Source organism: Trematomus bernacchii, unplaced genomic scaffold (genome assembly GCF_902827165.1).
Source record: "Trematomus bernacchii unplaced genomic scaffold, fTreBer1.1, whole genome shotgun sequence".
NCBI classification, from domain to species: Eukaryota; Metazoa; Chordata; class Actinopteri; order Perciformes; family Nototheniidae; genus Trematomus; species Trematomus bernacchii.
This window is the reverse complement of record NW_022987712.1, coordinates 728,965-747,806: the sequence shown is the minus strand read 5'-3', so window position 1 is coordinate 747,806 and position 18,842 is coordinate 728,965. Positions and strand designations below refer to the sequence as shown.

The 18,842-nt window shown below is 39.4% G+C and overlaps 2 protein-coding genes across 2 annotated transcripts; one reads left to right on the top strand and one right to left on the bottom strand.

Moving 5' to 3' along the window:
- Positions 1–1,525: 1,525 nt before the first annotated feature.
- Positions 1,526–8,634, bottom strand: LOC117491181 (cytochrome c oxidase assembly protein COX20, mitochondrial; the record flags this gene model as incomplete). The annotated part of the gene is given in 3 exon segments (XM_034141044.1): positions 1,526–1,589; positions 3,352–3,466; positions 8,486–8,634. Coding segments are annotated over 3 exon segments (209 nt in total), but the record flags the coding sequence as incomplete, so codon positions are not given.
- A 1,536-nt stretch (positions 8,635–10,170) lies between these two features.
- On the top strand, positions 10,171–16,561 carry lhb (luteinizing hormone subunit beta). Its single transcript, XM_034141042.1, has 4 exons — positions 10,171–10,187; positions 10,673–10,771; positions 14,830–14,948; positions 16,131–16,561. Exons 2-4 carry the CDS (start codon positions 10,687–10,689, stop codon positions 16,362–16,364), a joined length of 438 nt encoding a protein of 145 aa, XP_033996933.1. The 5' UTR covers positions 10,171–10,187; positions 10,673–10,686; the 3' UTR covers positions 16,365–16,561.
- The last annotated feature ends 2,281 nt before the right edge of the window (positions 16,562–18,842 follow it).

Sequence of the window (18,842 nt, the reverse complement as noted above, 5' to 3'; positions counted from 1 at the left end):
TCAGCGTTAGGTTACTGACAGACGAGAGGAATGGTTTACATCTAACGAGGTTATAATAATAATAATATTTAGTACAGGCAGAGGTGGGAAGTAGTGGAGTACAAATACTTCTTTACTGTACTTAAGTACATGTTTCTGTTATCAGTACTTTACTCCACTACTTGTTTTTCTGACGACTTTTTACTTTGACTTCTTACATGTTGAACACAAATACCTGTACTTTCTACTTCTTACATGTTGAACACAAATACCTGTACTTTCTACTTCTTACATGTTGAACACAAATACCTGTACTTTCTACTTCTTACATGTTGAACACAAATACCTGTACTTTCTACTTCTTACATGTTGAACTCAAATACCTGTACTTTCTACTTCTTACACGTTGAACACAAATACCTGTACTTTCTACTTCTTACACTTTGAACACAAATACCTGTACTTTCTACTTCTTACATGTTGAACTCAAATACCTGTACTTTCTACTTCTTACATGTTGAACCCAAATACCTGTACTTTCTACTTCTTACATGTTGAACACAAATACCTGTACTTTCTACTTCTTACATGTTGAACCCAAATACCTGTACTTTCTACTTCTTACATGTTGAACACAAATACCTGTACTTTCTACTTCTTACATGTTGAACACAAATACCTGTACTTTCTACTTCTTACATGTTGAACACAAATACCTGTACTTTCTACTTCTTACATTTCCCAAACAGGCTGGTTCCTTTAGTTTGAATGTGTGTTTGGTGGCGTGATCATTATTATTTAGAGTCATTGCGTGCCTATTGATTTGAACACGATCCGTGTATCCATCATTTCCTGGTCTTCTCTAAAGAAGAGGGACCAATGAAAACGTTGTCATGTTGCCGTTGTTCAGCATGGAAACATTCATTAGCTAACAATGACATTATTGTTCTATTAATATAAAGGGAGGTCAGGTACTCTTTAAAACAGCTGCTAGTTATGGGTACTTTTTACTGAAGTACATTTCAAAGCCTCTTTACTTTGACTTGAGTAAAGAAGTTTAGTCAGAACTTCTACTTTCACCAGAGTATTTTTAAAAACGAGTATCTGTACATCTACTTGAGTAAAGGATGTGTGTACTTTTGCCATCTCTGAGTATAGCACCTTTCACAGAAACATGAATACAACAACAACAACATGAGGCAGGAATGAAGGTTAACATGAAAACAAAACAGAGAGCACTTAGAAACAAAAGCCAATGTATAAAGATGGGTCTTCAGTTGTTTTTTAAAAGACCCAAGTGACCTACTGGCGATGTAAGGATGGAGAAGGTCACATATGATATACTCCGGTGCATTGTGTAACTAGGATGCAAAAATAAGTATTCCCTTAGAGTTAGGTACAAAGAAGTGGTGGATGCTTCATGAAAGGCAGGGTTTTCTATCAGTAAACAGGTTGTTTGTTACGGTAGGTATACAAGGGAAAACAAGCAATAGTTACATCTGATTTAAAGGGTATAGATGAAGGATGAGTCATCATGAAGACCTACCAGGACCCGAGGGTGGTGAACATGAATCCTGCAAATCCAACGTCAAACGACCTCTTGACCCGACCTGAAGACACAAAGAAAAACTGAGAGACCAACGAGGACAGACTACTTTAAAGAGTCCTCTCCTGCTGATGTTCAGGTGTATATCAGTATGTAGTGTCTCTACTTTAAAGAGTCCTCTCCTGCTGATGTTCAGGTGTATATCAGTATGTAGTGTCTCTACTTTAAAGAGTCCTCTCCTGCTGATATTCAGGTGTATATCAGTATGTAGTGTCTCTACTTTAAAGAGTCCTCTCCTGCTGATGTTCAGGTGTATATCAGTATGTAGTGTCTCTACTTTAAAGAGTCCTCTCCTGCTGATGTTCAGGTGTATATCAGTATGTAGAGTCTCTACTTTAAAGAGTCCTCTCCTGCTGATATTCAGGTGTATATCAGTATGTAGTGTCTCTACTTTAAAGAGTCCTCTCCTGCTGATGTTCAGGTGTATATCAGTATGTAGTGTCTCTACTTTAAAGAGTCCTCTCCTGCTGATGTTCAGGTGTATATCAGTATGTAGTGTCTCTACTTTAAAGAGTCCTCTCCTGCTGATGTTCAGGTGTATATCAGTATGTAGTGTCTCTACTTTAAAGAGTCCTCTCCTGCTGATGTTCAGGTGTATATCAGTATGTAGTGTCTCTACTTTAAAGAGTCCTCTCCTGCTGATGTTCAGGTGTATATCAGTATGTAGTGTCTCTACTTTAAAGAGTCCTCTCCTGCTGATGTTCAGGTGTATATCAGTATGTAGTGTCTCTGCTTTAAAGAGTCCTCTCCTGCTGATGTTCAGGTGTATATCAGTATGTAGTGTCTCTACTTTAAAGAGTCCTCTCCTGCTGATGTTCAGGTGTATATCAGTATGTAGTGTCTCTACTTTAAAGAGTCCTCTCCTGCTGATGTGCAGGTGTATATCAGTATGTAGTGTCTCTACTTTAAAGAGTCCTCTCCTGCTGATGTTCAGGTGTATATCAGTATGTAGTGTCTCTACTTTAAAGAGTCCTCTCCTGCTGATGTTCAGGTGTATATCAGTATTTGGTGTCTCTACTTTAAAGAGTCCTCTCCTGCTGATGTTCAGGTGTATATCAGTATGTAGTGTCTCTACTTTAAAGAGTCCTCTCCTGCTGATGTTCAGGTGTATATCAGTGTGTAGTGTCTCTACTTTAAAGAGTCCTCTCCTGCTGATGTTCAGGTGTATATCAGTATGTAATGTCTCTACTTTAAAGAGTCCTCTCCTGCTGATGTTCAGGTGTATATCAGTATGTAGTGTCTCTGCTTTAAAGAGTCCTCTCCTGCTGATGTGCAGGTGTATATCAGTATGTAGTGTCTCTACTTTAAAGAGTCCTCTCCTGCTGATGTTCAGGTGTATATCAGTATGTAGTGTCTCTACTTTAAAGAGTCCTCTCCTGCTGATGTTCAGGTGTATATCAGTATGTAGTGTCTCTACTTTAAAGAGTCCTCTCCTGCTGATGTTCAGGTGTATATCAGTATGTAGTGTCTCTACTTTAAAGAGTCCTCTCCTGCTGATGTGCAGGTGTATATCAGTATGTAGTGTCTCTTCTTTAAAGAGTCCTCTCCTGCTGATGTTCAGGTGTATATCAGTATGTAGTGTCTCTACTTTAAAGAGTCCTCTCCTGCTGATGTGCAGGTGTCTCTACTTTAAAACCTATAGAACTAAAGGAGAGGGAAAAACACCACAAATCAGAATAGGGCCTCTTTAAAGTTGAGTGCAATAAAATGCCCTACATTTGCAGAGAAAAAAACCACACACAGTTCAGACTAAAAATAAGCCTCACTGGTGGTCAGGAAGTGGATCAGGCCGGCACCGACTGCCCCCCCCGCTCCGTGCAGGATGGCCTCTCTGGCGCACGGCGTGTTTTTAACATCCAGGATCCCCAGCAGCCGGAAACCCTGAGGACAGAAACAGACCGTCAAAGTGACCCCTTTAAAAGGTCCCCTATTATACTGTTTCTCATCAATATATCACAGGTCTCAGATATATCCAGAACCTGTCTCTGATTGGCTGAAACACCAAACAGATCATTGCAGCATCCCAGAATCCCCTCTGTTTCAGCCCTGTTTCCAAAGTGCTGATTCTCTGTCTTGTTACTTTAGATGAAAATAAGGAGCCCCTCCCCACGCCCCTCTGAGAGAGATTTGGTTAAAAAGAAGTCAATGGTGCTCTAGGAGGAGATTCAGGTGATAAGGGGGGGGGGGTTACCTTGGTTGCTGATTGGCTAATGGTTACACAAGCCAAAACACCGTTATGACATCATAAAGTGGCCAAAATCTGATCAGCTCATTTTCAGACAGGTTTTTATAGAAATGGATCAGGACAAAAAGAGAGAGAATGTTTTTTCCTGAAACTTTCAGAGTCTCTTTCCACAGAGGGGACACATGTTGATGTAGAAGAGACATGAAGAAGAGGGGACACATGTTGATGTAGAAGAGACATGAAGAAGAGGGGACACATGGTGATGTAGAAGAGACATGAAGAAGAGGGGACACATGTTGATGTAGAAGAGACATGAAGAAGAGGGGACACATGTTGATGTAGAAGAGACATGAAGAAGAGGGGACACATGTTGATGTAGAAGAGACATGAAGAAGAGGGGACACATGTTGATGTAGAAGAGACATGAAGAAGAGGGGACACATGTTGATGTAGAAGAGACATGAAGAAGAGGGGACACATGTTGATGTAGAAGAGACATGAAGAAGAGGGGACACATGTTGATGTAGAAGAGACATGGAGAAGAGGGGACACATGTTGATGTAGAAGAGACATGAAGAAGAGGGGACACATGTTGATGTAGAAGAGACATGAAGAAGAGGGGACACATGTTGATGTAGAAGAGACATGAAGAAGAGGGGACACATGTTGATGTAGAAGAGACATGGAGAAGAGGGGACACATGTTGATGAAGAAGAGACATGAAGAAGAGGGGACACATGTTGATGTAGAAGAGACATGAAGAAGAGGGGACACATGTTGATGTAGAAGAGACATGTAGAAGAGGGGACACATGTTGATGTCGAAGAGACATGAAGAAGAGGAGACACATGTTGATGTAGAAGAGACATGAAGAAGAGGGGACACATGTTGATGTAGAAGAGACATGAAGAAGAGGGGACACATGTTGATGTAGAAGAGACATGAAGAAGAGGGGACACATGTTGATGTAGAAGAGACATGAAGAAGAGGGGACACATGTTGATGTAGAAGAGACATGAAGAAGAGGGGACACATGTTGATGTAGAAGAGACATGAAGAAGAGGGGACACATGTTGATGTAGAAGAGACATGAAGAAGAGGGGACACATGTTGATGTAGAAGAGACATGAAGAAGAGGGGACACATGTTGATGTAGAAGAGACATGAAGAAGAGGGGACACATGTTGATGAAGAAGAGACATGAAGTGGATTTTACAGAATAGGTGACCTTTAAATCATATCAACTCTGGAACTCCAGTCACATCCGAAAGGTCAACACTCTTGAATCCTTCAACTCACTTATTCACTGACCTCTATATGTTTATATAAGTGTATTAGTATTCTGGGTGTCAGTGATCTATTCCTGGTGTTTGTGACCCAGATACAAGAGTGCATTGATTTGGAGTCATTGGGTCACATGACATGGAAACTATTGATGTCATAGGTCTATGGAAGCTATTGAAAATAACTAATTGTTATCCATTGAAAAAAACATCACATTTTTTGCTTCAGGTTCAAATAAAAACAAGCGGCAAACTCTGGGGCAGAGCCGGGAAGCCCATAAGGACGTGCCACAAACTGCAGTTCATCTAGTGGCCAATAGGGGATGGCTGCAGAAAGGAGCTATTTCCATAGACCCCCATGTTAACATGCCCAACTTTACAGCAGAAATAAACACGTTTCTACCCCTGGGTGCCATAACAATTATTCTGGATATAGTTAGATTCCACCTTCATGACTATGGATTGGGGAGTGAATTGTTTTATAACGCACCCCTTTTAGTTATATTAGGTCTTAATGTTTTTGCATAAATTAGGGCGTGGTCCCTTTGATGGACGGGTGACTGCGGCTTCTAGCTTTCTGTCCCTCTGCTAGCTCCGTTAGCTCTGTTAGCTACAGGGGCTCGGCTGCGAGGCTGATCTGGGGAACACAACTTGAACTCGGACGTGTTTGTTGTGTTGGTGCCTGGTGGAGTATTCTTCATTTAAATATCGGAGTTATCTTATGCCGCCTCGGCTCCGCCTCTTTGCCCTTATTTGGATCAGGCTGGAGTTAGGCTCTGACGTCACTGTCGAGACGGCAGCGGCCGACTCCGCCTACTAAGGGCTTCTCAGCAACTCTGCAGAAACCTATGGGTTACGTCACGGACACTATGTCCATTTATATATACAGTCTATGGATACAAATAGACGAGGGACTAAAATCCAATAAACTGAGGTTTGTCCCACTTGTCAAGAGAATAGAAAAATACAAAAAACACTTGATTTTGCTGAAATATATTTATACTATGCAATGCACATCATGAGAACATCTTGTTAAAATTATAAATCCTACACATGTTGAACATTTCCTCTCCATGCTACCTCTTTTTAAATCAGCACAGCTCTCTCTTTAAATACAGTATATAGTATTTATCATATTTAAATATTGTTATAATAGTTTTTTAAATAGCTGTCATAACATGTATTTAATTTAATTTTGCTACCTATTCTTCTAGCTGTGTCTCTGTAAGCACCTCATGTAGCAAAGCAAATTAATTATGTGTACTTGGTGATAAAAAACATTTTGATTCTGATGTAATGGTCTCACTAAGAGATAGAGCCAGTCATAATAATTATAAAGAGGTATCACGTGTAAGTGTCTGCATTTATGTGTTTGTATATGTGTGTGTGTGTGTGTGTGTGTGTGTGTGTGTGTGTGTGTGTGTTAATATTGCACAACAAGAGTGTTATTTAAAATGCAGAATTTACTGTATTCGCAGCGACTGGTTCACATGAACAAATAAGACTATTACATATGATGAAAGTGTGGGATTCCCATGTCAATATTCATATAAAATAGATTGTTTTTCTGCCATTTGGTGAATAATTACCAAGTAACAGTGACTCAGTTGTTTCACTACAACCTTAAATCAACACATATTTGAGTGTGATTTGGTTCACTTGTGATGGCTTTGCTCAACGTTAATACACACTAATATCTCGAATTAGCTAAGACAGCTAGAAATCTGTTAAATCTCATACTTTCTTGTATTTGTTCTCTAAAAGTGGGGGAAATATTGAAAAGTGGAGTCTTGTTGAGCACCAGTGTGACAAGGGGAATTCAATTAGTCCCAAAAGAACCCGGACCCATTTCTACTTTTGGGGAAATTAAGGGGAACATCATTTAGACTAAATAGACCACATTTCTGACAAGTAACCCCCCCCTAGTGTCACATATCTGAAAAGTGACGTACAGTATGTGTCACATTGGGCTTTAATGGTAAAATAACTCTTATTTATAACTTCATTAATGAGGATGATTTTTTGGTTTAAATTTGTTTGAATTGAAGAATAAGAAGATATCAACTCAATATAATTGAATCAGCTAAATTAACGGAGCAGATCATAATCATATTTCTAATTGTGCATATAGGTCACTCCGGGTTTACTGTAAAAGTGTAGGGTTAAAGTCCCGGGTTGCGGTCCAGTAGTCCATTTAGCTTAGGAACCTTCATAACCGAGTGAAATGACCCGGAAGTCCCTCAGTGGCAGCCATGATAAGTGCCGTTAGAATTGTCTAGATGATAGGAAAGGAGGTTTCAAACTTCCTTTATAACCTCCTTTAGCTTAGGAACTACTGGACCTCCCTCACCGAAAGGAGAGGAGAAAATGCTGCCCCACAATGCCTTGCGGCCGCAGCATTTACCGTCACACAACAGTCGGCCGTTCAAGGAGACAATCGATTATGACCGAGAAATGATATCATGAAAGTTACGGTGCTTATTAAGCTTTTTAAAAACGTATGTGGTAACTTGCCAAAGTGCCGGTGTCACAGCGATGTTTGTCTCATTTGTTTCATATCAATTTGATCAAGAAATGTTTCCACAACAGGTTCAATGTAATAAAGGACATGTTACGTAAGCATTTTAATTCTTAAATGGCTTGAATTTTGTAGCTCGTTCGGTCACATGTGTTAGTCTGGCACATGGACATCTTGGACATGTTGTCATGGGAACACAAAGTCACATGACCAGGACCCCCCAGACTGTTCAGTGTGGGTCACTGAGGGACTTCATGAGATAACAACAAGGCTTAAGCTGTATAAGGAACCTTCCAGAACATTTAAAGTTCATGTGACACCCAATGGGTCCTTATGGGTTAAGTTAAGTTTAGGTGTGAAACTAGAATAAGAAGTACTTAAGTAAAAGTAATCAGGCACAAACAGGAAAATGTAATTAAAGTATTAGGTGGAAAAGTGCTTATTGCGGAGGAAAAACTTTTGAATTGTAGTGAAGTAAAAGTATGACATTTCATTCACATTTCTTTCCACCTCTGTACATCACCAAGACTGCCTTTTGTTCAAGACCAGAATACACGTATTACTGCATGTAGTTTCTTTGATAACCAAATGAACTTCCTTCGTGTATATTACAAATATTTAACATTGAAGTTGTTTTAAGTTAACATGAGCTGTGCTTCTGTTATCTCTGAACACAGAAGACAGACACACAGATGGTAAACCAGATCTGTTTGAATGAGCTTTAGGTTATACATATCAACTTTTATATTAAGGTGATGTTAAACTACTAAACCCTGAACAACGAGGTGATCTGTATGAATGTTTTGATCCGTTTCTGGACGTTTTCCGGTGTTTTTGACCTTCTAGAATCGCCTCTATATTCTAAAACACTTCCTTAAATCATGAATAAAACAACAGCTGAATGAGACACTCACCTTCTTGCTCTCCTGCTCTTCTTCCGCCATTACCCCCGCTGTGTTTGTATTATTTTAATACGTTTACAATAAATGTTTATCCAGCAAAGCTCAGAAAACCTTCAGGTAAAAAGCATTTTTCGTAACACATTGGTCACCACGCATGCGCAGTGCATGCCACATCGGTCCGTCCGCTTTTATGTCCGACTCAAAATGACGAATGATTAGTTCCGGATTTGAAAGCTTCGTCGAAACTTTGAATTTCTTTAAGAGAAATGTATATTAAATAACAGAAATATGTTAGTTATTATGTTTGCTAGACGGTAGTGACGTCCTATGTCTGTATTGTGTACTTTGTTCCCATTTATTTCGTGTTTTGTGTGTGTGTATTTCTTATTTGTATGTTTGTTGTCTGGATTTTAAAGGGTTATTCTAATCTTACATAAAAATAAACTAAATAACAAACAATAAAAGCAGTTTAGCTTTTGCCAGACAGCAATAGTTTCCTTGTGTCTGTATACCTTATTCATTTTCCATTTGTTTTAGTTTTTTGGTGTGTAAATGTCATATCTTTCATTTTTTTTAAACTTTTTTTTGTTATTCTTATTTAATTCAAACAGTTTGATTCAGTTTCACAGCTTGCATTTCCACCTTGGGAAGTGAAACACTGTGATCGAGACAATACACATGGTAAACACGCAGTTAAATGGCCAGCAGGAGCATGTAGCAAGTACTCAGTGAGGTAAAGTGGAGGTTAAGATATATCAAACTAACTTTAATCAATTGCAGGTAAATATGAAATATAGTCGTATATTTTTCTTAATAGTGAAATAAATAGCTGTTGTTGACAAAGAATTACTAACAAAGCACTTATATACTAATAAAGGACTGGCTTATCTAAAGCTAGTTGAGTACCACTTGAAATGTGTTGGCTCTATGAAACCTGATGTACTTATATGATTCTTCTTATGATACTTAGTTTTCTTCAAGTTTGTATCTTCTTGGTCGAATGCACGTATTGTAAGTCGCTTTGGATAAAGCGTCAGCTAAATGCAATGTAATGTAATGTACAAGAGAGGGAGTTACACAGTCACAAGATGGAGGAATAGAAAGCAGTATTCAATGTTTACTTCAGATTAGCTCCACGTCAGAAATGATCATGCTTGTCATATGTCTATCTCCATAGAGGCTGAATCATCATGTTAATCACATAGCTATCATATGCCTCAAACAGTCCTGATGCTCTTCTAGGTAATCATACATCCTGTCATGTACACAGCTACAGTTGGGATACCTTTGTTATCATGTATTTTCATATTGGAAGAGGACATTCAGTATTTTCCCGACATGAAGTAAAAAACGACAACCTTGATCCTCTGAACAACAGGATCAAATCCACTAATAATGAACAGGAGGAAGTGAGTGTGTCACGTTGACCATCCGCAGCAGATTAAACCTGACATCCTGAACACAGGTAACCAGGTGATGACGTCCGATATGATCCACTTTCATCCTGGATACAGAGTCTTTTCTGTGGTATAAAAACCCAGCAGGAGAGCCAGCATCAGAACCGCCTGCAGACACACACAGGTGAGTCTTTGACAACAAGAACCAGCTTTTAATACATAGATCTGGATTTGGATTTATCTGGATGATATTTTATGTATTTCTCTTTGATTTAGAAGTGGAGAAAGTGGGATAAATCCTGCAGGCAATAGTAAGAGTAATTAATCTTTATTTAAATGATTACAGTGTTGAGAAATAGTCGTTATAGCAGGTATTGCATAGGATATACTTAAAAACGTCGATACTGAAACTTAATTAGTGAGTTACTTCAGGTGAACAAGGTACATTATGTTATGACTTAAACTAAGGCTAATATATTTTTGTTTTAAATGTTATTAATATGTTATGTTTAAATGTGAAAGTGGGTAATTCTGTGATGCCTTTTATGGTGAATTCAGGAGAAATCTACAGAAACAAAGTTAGTAAAATAAACATCTAAGCGTTTATATTGACGTTTTCTTTCCCCTGTTCTGATAGAAGATATTAAATGGATGCACAAGAGCCCAAACTCTCAAAATGTAGAAGTGCATCTCGTCTAGTAGACACTTTAATAATGCTTTAAGGATGCCAGGTTGTTATTTTTATGGATGCCAGGTTGTGTGTTTTCACCCTTAACAGACTGCAGTTTTGTGTTTGATGAAGTCTCCTGCAGGACGATGGCTGTTCAGCTCCGAGGAGTGAAGTTCTCCTTCTTGCTGAGTCTGTTTTTGGGAGCTTACATTTGGCCCCCGGCTCCTGCAGGTAACTACAACTCATTTGAATTACATTTATAATATTATATTATACTGTGAGTGTCTTTTGAAAGTCCCTCTGAGTTGTTCACTCTGGGCTTTGAGCAGATTCAATGTTCTATAAAAGAAAATAGCACGAACAATAGTTTGTGAAATACATTTTTATTTTTCATTTTGTTCTTTAGGACTTATCGCTCTTTGTAAGTCGCTTTGGATAGAAGCGCCAGTTCAATGCAAAGTACTATAATGTCATAATGATATGGATAATGATAGGAACATTTAGCAGGTACAGGCCCGGCTCCAGGATGAAATGACTGAGGGGGCTGTTAAAGAATCCGAGGGGGCGATTCTTTTTTTCACAACAACGAAAAATACTGGCAATGTAATGAATACATTAATAGATGGCTGCACTTTGGTTAACAGACTAACATTGATTTCCTCAATTTATACATTGACAGGCTCTGTAACAGATTTACTTACTTGCTATCTACTCTAGTCCTGTCAGGATTGATTTTTTATTTTCAGGGTTGAATGTTCAAACCAAGGCCTAAAACCTGGCATTTCATAGCCCTGACCCTAACCCTAACCCTGACCCTAAGCCTGACCCTAACCCTAACCATAACATAACCCTAACCCCCCTACCCAGGAAGAGTAAACAGTTATGGGTTAGATAAAATGCATTGGGCAGAACTACTTATATTCCCAAATCCCCTAGCTATCCAGCTAGCCGACAAGGCCTCCCCACCCCCAGTACCTGCTGTTCTAGTAAATGGTGGTTATGACTGTCCCCCCTTACCCTCACTTACCCCACCCCCCCAAACTACCCAGGAACAGTAAACTGGTATGGCTCTAACCTTTCCTTCCCCTCTCACCTAATCCTAATTTTCCAAATTTTAAATCCCTCCAACCTAACCCCTCCCCCTTCTCTCTATCCTAACCCTAACCCCTCCCCCGTCTCTCTATCCTAACCCTACTCCCTACCTCAAACCCCTTTAACTTCACTCCTATCTTCTTTCCTAACCATAATCTATTCCCTTCCCTTGTATCTAAACCTTCACTCTTCCCTCCCTTCAATGTAACCCTTCCCTTCCCCCCATCCTAACCATAACCACTCCCCACCTTCTTACCTAATCCGAACCTTCTTCCCTCCTGAATTTAAACCCTAAAAACCTCTCCTACCCCTTAGTATTATTTTTGTCACTTACAATCAGTACTCTCTTTTTCTCCATTTCCTTATTGAATCCCCATCTTTTCCTTCCCTACCTTATGATATAGTTGTTGTATCCACGTGTCCATAACCATGCCACAGACATTACCCTAAATAAGGTGAAATACTCTCTAAGAACAGCATTGGTTTTATTAAATTAACCGAGATATGAAACATGTGCCCGTGCCTCTCCCCTGCCACCACAAGATGGTGACAGGTGACCTCTATGTGGGGGAAACGCGCAATGAGATCAGCCTCATAATAAAACAACACCGATACAGAATTAGAGACGGGGACTGCACGAGCGTTTTATACAACCATTTTAAACTCCATGGCCTCCAGAATGTGCAGTCTATGGGCCTGGAGAGCAGCAGCGGCTGGAGCACGGCTCAGAGGCGAGCGGCGGAGCGGAGGTGGATCCATCGCCTGGGCACCATTGACCCGGGCGGATTAAACGAAAAGTACAACTGATGGGTCCACCTCCCACCACTCAAACATGTTTTAATAACCTCAACAACCTGTATGATCTCCTCTCCCCCCAGTTTCTCTCCCCTGCAGATCGGTGATTTTAATCTCCTTCACCCTCCACGTATTTGATCAAATAGAGATTTTTATATTTATTCCAAAACAATTAATTTTAGTGATCCTCCTCATCTGGACTTTTTTTACTGGTGTGCTCCATTTTTAACGCATGTTTTTAGCACTATCTTATTTATCTTAATGGTGTTCATATTTATGTTTTTATCACTTATTACATGTTTTATCCCTTTAAAGGTGGGGTAGGTAATTTTGGAGAAACCAGCTCGAGATCGCTCAAATTTGAAAATACACAGCCGGAACAAATCTGCCTCTTCCTTACAGAGCCCCTCCTCCAACACCCACGAACGCGCACATGACCAATGAGGGCACGAGATAAGTTTGTGCACAGATGGAAGGCTGACAGGCAGGTAGGCCATCCAGTTATTTTAGCCGGGCCGGCTAAAATGATTGGTCGTGCTTTTTACAGTAGGCTTCCACAGATGATATTTCTTTATGGATTTTTTGTCAAAGCACTTCAGATATTCATTGCTATCGGGATGTTAAGAGCATTCCATGGAATATAACAAAAAGTGTATCTCGAGCCGGTTTCTCAAACTTACCTACCCCACCTTTAAAGTATATATGTGCATGTTTTTACCTTATGATTGTAATCAAAGCCAATGAGGAGTGATCCTTTTATTTATTTATTTATATTTATTTTAATTAATTTTATTACCTGGAGGCCAGAAAAACCACCCGCAGAGAGAAACTCTTCACCGACCTGCCACCTTTTTAAATAAACAGAGCAATCTAAACACCTGTCCTATGGAATCTTTTAAACTTACCCGACCTTGCTCTTAGTGGTTTTTATTTTCCAGTGACATCTAGTTCATTTTTATACCATTTTACTAACCCGGTGTGCCCCCCTTCCCTCTTTTACTTATTATCATTCTTATTATTATTAGTTTAATTATAACACTCCTTTTACTTTTAAAATGATTAATAATCAATTAATTAGTTTCAATTATTGGGGAGATTGTTTTAATTCTACTTATTTTATTATTGCACTTGTGTTTTAATACTTGCACTTTCACTTTTAAATGTATTTTATTCATGGTTTTAACTAACAGAACTAGAATCACTTTGAATCAACCATTTTAGATCCCCTTCTCATTTAAGGTCTTTTACTGATTCCATTGGGACGAGCTCCGCGCACGCGCACACGTGCACACACACACACACACACACACACACACACACACACACACACACACACACACACACACACACACACACACACACACACACACACACACACACACACACACACACACACACACACACCCCCCTCCAGAGACCCTGGGTTGGCGAGATCTGCTTTTTAACAGAAACAGGCTTTTAGTAGGGCTATGTTTATGGAGTCTTTTAATGTTTTTTTTAAACACTCATTTACCGAGAGCCAGTGCACCACGCAGGCCCTACGCTCTTCCACAACCTAACCCCTAAGTGAGTAATATATAAACCAAATGTAATATTGGATAAAATACTACACCAAATGGACAGACACAGATTAAAAATAAAAAGAAAGTCCCCTGGTTTGTCTCTAGAGTCTAACTGCCATGAGAAAAATCAAATCAATGTTCCAAAATCTGTCACTAGATGTCGCTCATTGTACCTATACAGTTTATTTAATACATAACATATTATTATTATAGTAAAAGGGCTCGCTTCAGCAAAAACCTGATCCATACAGGCAGCCCTAAATAACAACAAGTAACCATCATGTGTGGTGCTATCTGTAGTTGTCTGTCTTGTGTTTTGTTGATTTCTCAAAATCTCAGAATTCTGACTTTTTCTCAAAAAATCTGACTTTTTTCTCAGAATTCTGACTTTTTCTGAATACTTAAACATTTTAATAATCACTCGTCACCGGCTTGAGCTTCAATCTCAGGATCCATGTATCTGTGATCCTCTCCAGAATGGAAGTAGTCATCACATACAGAGCATCAACTAGTTCCTGAACAGTGTCCTTCACATGCTGATATCCAAGAGAGGGAGTTACACAGTCACAAGATGGAGGAATAGAAAGCAGTATTCAATGTTTACTTCAGATTAGCTCCACGTCAGAAATGATCATGCTTGTCATATGTCTATCTCCATAGAGGCTGAATCATCATGTTAATCACATAGCTATCATATGCCTCAAACAGTCCTGATGCTCTTCTAGGTAATCATACATCCTGTCATGTTCTCAGCTACAGTTGGGATACCTTTGTTATCATGTTACTCTCATGTTGGAAGAGGACATTCAGTATTTTCCCAACAACCCTCTCCCTCCTCAGTTGCCTTCCAGCTGCCTCTCTGTCAGCTGGTGAACCAGACGGTTTCTCTGGAGAAGGACGGCTGTCCGAAGTGTCATCAAGTGGAGACGACCATCTGCAGCGGACACTGCCCCACCAAGGTACTGTGGGGAATAGTGGGATAAAGTCGCTCTATGCAAGTCAATGGGACTCCCTGATAGTTGAAAATCGACGCTAAAGGGCCCCCACTGCGTTGATAGTGACGCCAAGGGATCCTGACACATAGGACGAGTTGGGAGTGACAATGTGTAATACATATACATTTGCTTGACAAGAACTGAAAAAATCTTCGTATTCTCCACAAAAATGTGTGTTATAGTGAAGTAAAAGTCGTGATAGAGGCTTGCTTGTCAACATCCGGGTATTTCTGCACTGGTGGGCCATGTTAACAATACAGTGTCACAATATCAATCGATCCAGCAGAGCAATAGCCTAGGCAAAACACAGAAGATCAACAAAAGATATGACATAAAATGAACTTACCAAAGCTGAAGTCAACTTCATTCATTTTCTTTCCGTTTTACTGATTTTAATCGCTATACGCTGCTCTCTCTCGTCTCCTCTTTACACACTACACTTTTCGTGGCACACGTACTTACAGCCAATCAGCTCTCTGAATTATGTGAGATGACGTTTGATGGGTATGGCAGCACAGTGCCCCTATAGTGATTATTTTATTGAATAGAAAAATACTCTGAGCATGCGCAGTGTAGTTTTTACAGCACCCATTCACTTAGACAGTGAGAGAGAGGGGCTGGATCGGGGCTTGACCCACGTCGCTCAAAACGGCTCAATAGGCACAATGTGGACACTGATTAGAAGAACACAGACTAAAACAGCAATGTACAGACGAATCAGATGACTAAACATGATCTTAATATATATTTTAAGATGTATATGTATATATTTTTTAAATTATTATTTTAACTACTTACTGCTGACACTAGGTGGGGCTGTGCCATTGAGTTTGACACCCCTGCATTAGAGGCTCTATTGAAACCAATGAAGATATACATATCAGCAGAAGAAGATAAACAACACGTGCAAAACAGTGAATATATTCGGAAAATGTTCGGATGTGTAATAGATCATTTGTTTATATATAATTTGTAAGTCAATAATATTTGTGTTTATCAATTTGATACTGCTTAAGTTTGCACAGTATCATAATTCTCTTGTTTCATGTCATTATTATTATAATTTTTTGTATTATTGTTTTACAAATCAAATCAAAGAATTCAATCAAAAATATGTAATGATTTAATATCTGCCCCCCCCCCCAGGACTCTGTCATCAAGTCCCTGTTCAGCAAAGTGTACCAGCATGTGTGCACGTACGAGGACTACCACTACATGACCTTTGACCTCCCTGACTGCCCCCTCGGCATCGACCCGACCGTCTCCTACCCGGTCGCTCTGAGCTGCCACTGCGGCCGCTGCAGCATGGAGACGTCCGACTGCACCTTCGAGGGTCTGAGGCCCAACTTCTGCATGAACGACATCCCTTTCTACTACTAGAGTCACAAGAACTGCATGAACGACGTCCCTTTCTACTACTAGAGTCACAAGAACTGCATGAACGACGTCCCTTTCTACTACTAGAGTCACAAGAACTGCATGAACGACGTCCCTTTCTACTACTAGAGACATCAAAACCTGTAATAAGCTGAGGAAGAACTGTGTGAGTGTTCAGCATCAGCTGAGGTGAATAAAGAGTGTTACGTGTATCAGTGGAAATGTGTATTTCCTGTTTCAAGTTTCGAGGATTTATTGTCATGTGCACATTAGCAACAGAGTAGATATGACTCCTCCAACAGAGCAACATGAATATATATAGGATATAAAATTAATAAAACTGATAAAATAGTGCATGAACGACATCCCTTTCTGAATCATTAGTTGCAGCATTTAATAACTGGAACATGCACACACTGAATGACATTTAGCTGCATCATAAAACGATTAAAAATGATTCTACTGACACCAAAAACCTGCATGAACGACGTCCCTTTCTACTACTAGTGTCACAAAAAACCTGCAAAACGCTGATGAAAAACGTTATGTGATGACTTTCAAAGAGAAAAGCAAGAACACTCGGAATAAAGTATTATTATTATTTTTTTTAATGTTTTCGGATTTCACATCGCATAAACACCATATCCCAACGTGCATTGCGGCTAAAACATCCAATCAGCGAGCTGAGGATCTTTCCTACGTCTGTTTCCGGTATTGTTCCTGTAATGAAAGTTCACATTTATGCTACATTGAAGGGTGGAATTGACTACACATCTTCAGAAACATAATTTGCTTCAGATATATACTGTAACTCATAGCAATATTGTAACCATTAAGAAAAGCCAACTGCATTAAAAACCCAGTTAACAAACACAAAGTTTTTTCCTTCAGTAATGAAGATGTAATTCCAATGAAGACACACCTGGGGTCGCTGTTCAGTCTGTTACGCTGAGCCATGCATTGTCTGGAACGTAAAAGGGACGAAGAAGACAAAGTGAAGTGACGTACTTCCGGTTCAATGTGAAAACATTCCCAGTTAAACCATAGATATATATAAAAGCATATGTTTATATATATCTATGAGTTAAACAACATAAACAAATCGCTTAATAAAAAGATAAAACACTGGCATGTAATTGACGTTTGGATTAAATAGAATGGTTTTGAATAATAGATGAGAGTAAAATCTACGTCACAGCCCCACCCACTTTTGGGGAAACCAACGCTGTCATTTGAACGGCGATCAAGCCTGAAGCCACAGAGCTCTTCTGCTGTCCTTAGAGGAAGTTTGAGGTGTTTGAGGTGCAATAAACGACACAGCAGCTTTTTGGCATGTTAAAACTCTGCCTCGCAGCTGGCGAAATTACAGCCTCGCCTACTGATTTTAATTTAACCATAGGATATCAAGCCCGATCGTCGATTTCAAATGTGTGCTCTAAAATGATATTAATAAATGACTATTATCATTATTATAAGCTAGAAAAGAAATGTCAAAGATAGGTAGAAAGCAAACGTATTTAAGATATGTTCAGAACAAACGTAACGTGGGACAAAAGACGTTTCTTGTTAAACGTAATTGAGAATGCTGTATGAAACGACTACAAACAATATTGTGATTATTAAGCATTAACCAGCATAATAACGGATTTGGTCAACTGAAAAGTCAGCCGCCAGCCAGCGCGAAAATAAGTTTGCTCTAAAATGATATTAATAAATGACTATTATCATTATTATAAGCTAGAAAAGAAATGGCAAATATAGGTAGAAAGCAAACGTATTTAAGATACGTTCATAACAAACGTCATGTGAGAGAAAATAGGTTTCTAGAAGATATGTAGAAAATAAACGTATTTAAGATATGTTCATAACAAACGTAACGTGGAAGGAAATACGTTTCTTGCGAAACGTATTTGAGAATGCAGTTTAGTTTTGCGGGAACGTAATTTCTAGGAGACAGGGTTGCACAGTTTGTTCAGAATATCAGTATGAGAAAACGACACCCTCTGACCTTAGACCCTCACATCGTACAAGGAAAAACTTCCAGAGAAAAACCCACATTTCAAAGGGAAAAATGGGAGAAACCTCGGGGAGAGCAACAGAGGAGGGATCCCTCTCCCAGGATGGACAGAAGTGCAATAGATGCCGGTGTCAGTACCATATGTGTTCGCCCTACCATCAAGCCCCCAGGAAGTGCGCCGGACTCTGATGAAAATATTCGTGCTGGCCAAACGGCGGTACTACACTTCCTTTTGGTTGCCAGGCCCGGAAACACTTTTTCCCATTGACTTACATGGGGAAAGAGTGGTCTGTAAATCGTTGGATAATTTTTTTTAAACTAAATAAACTACCCAGTATGAACACTTGTATAGCCCTTATTAAAAACATTCGTTCCTCAAGTTGTAAAATGTGCTAATAACGTTATTCTGAGAGTTATTTCCCTCTGCATTATGAACGCGCATCTAACCCACGGGACCGCGCCGC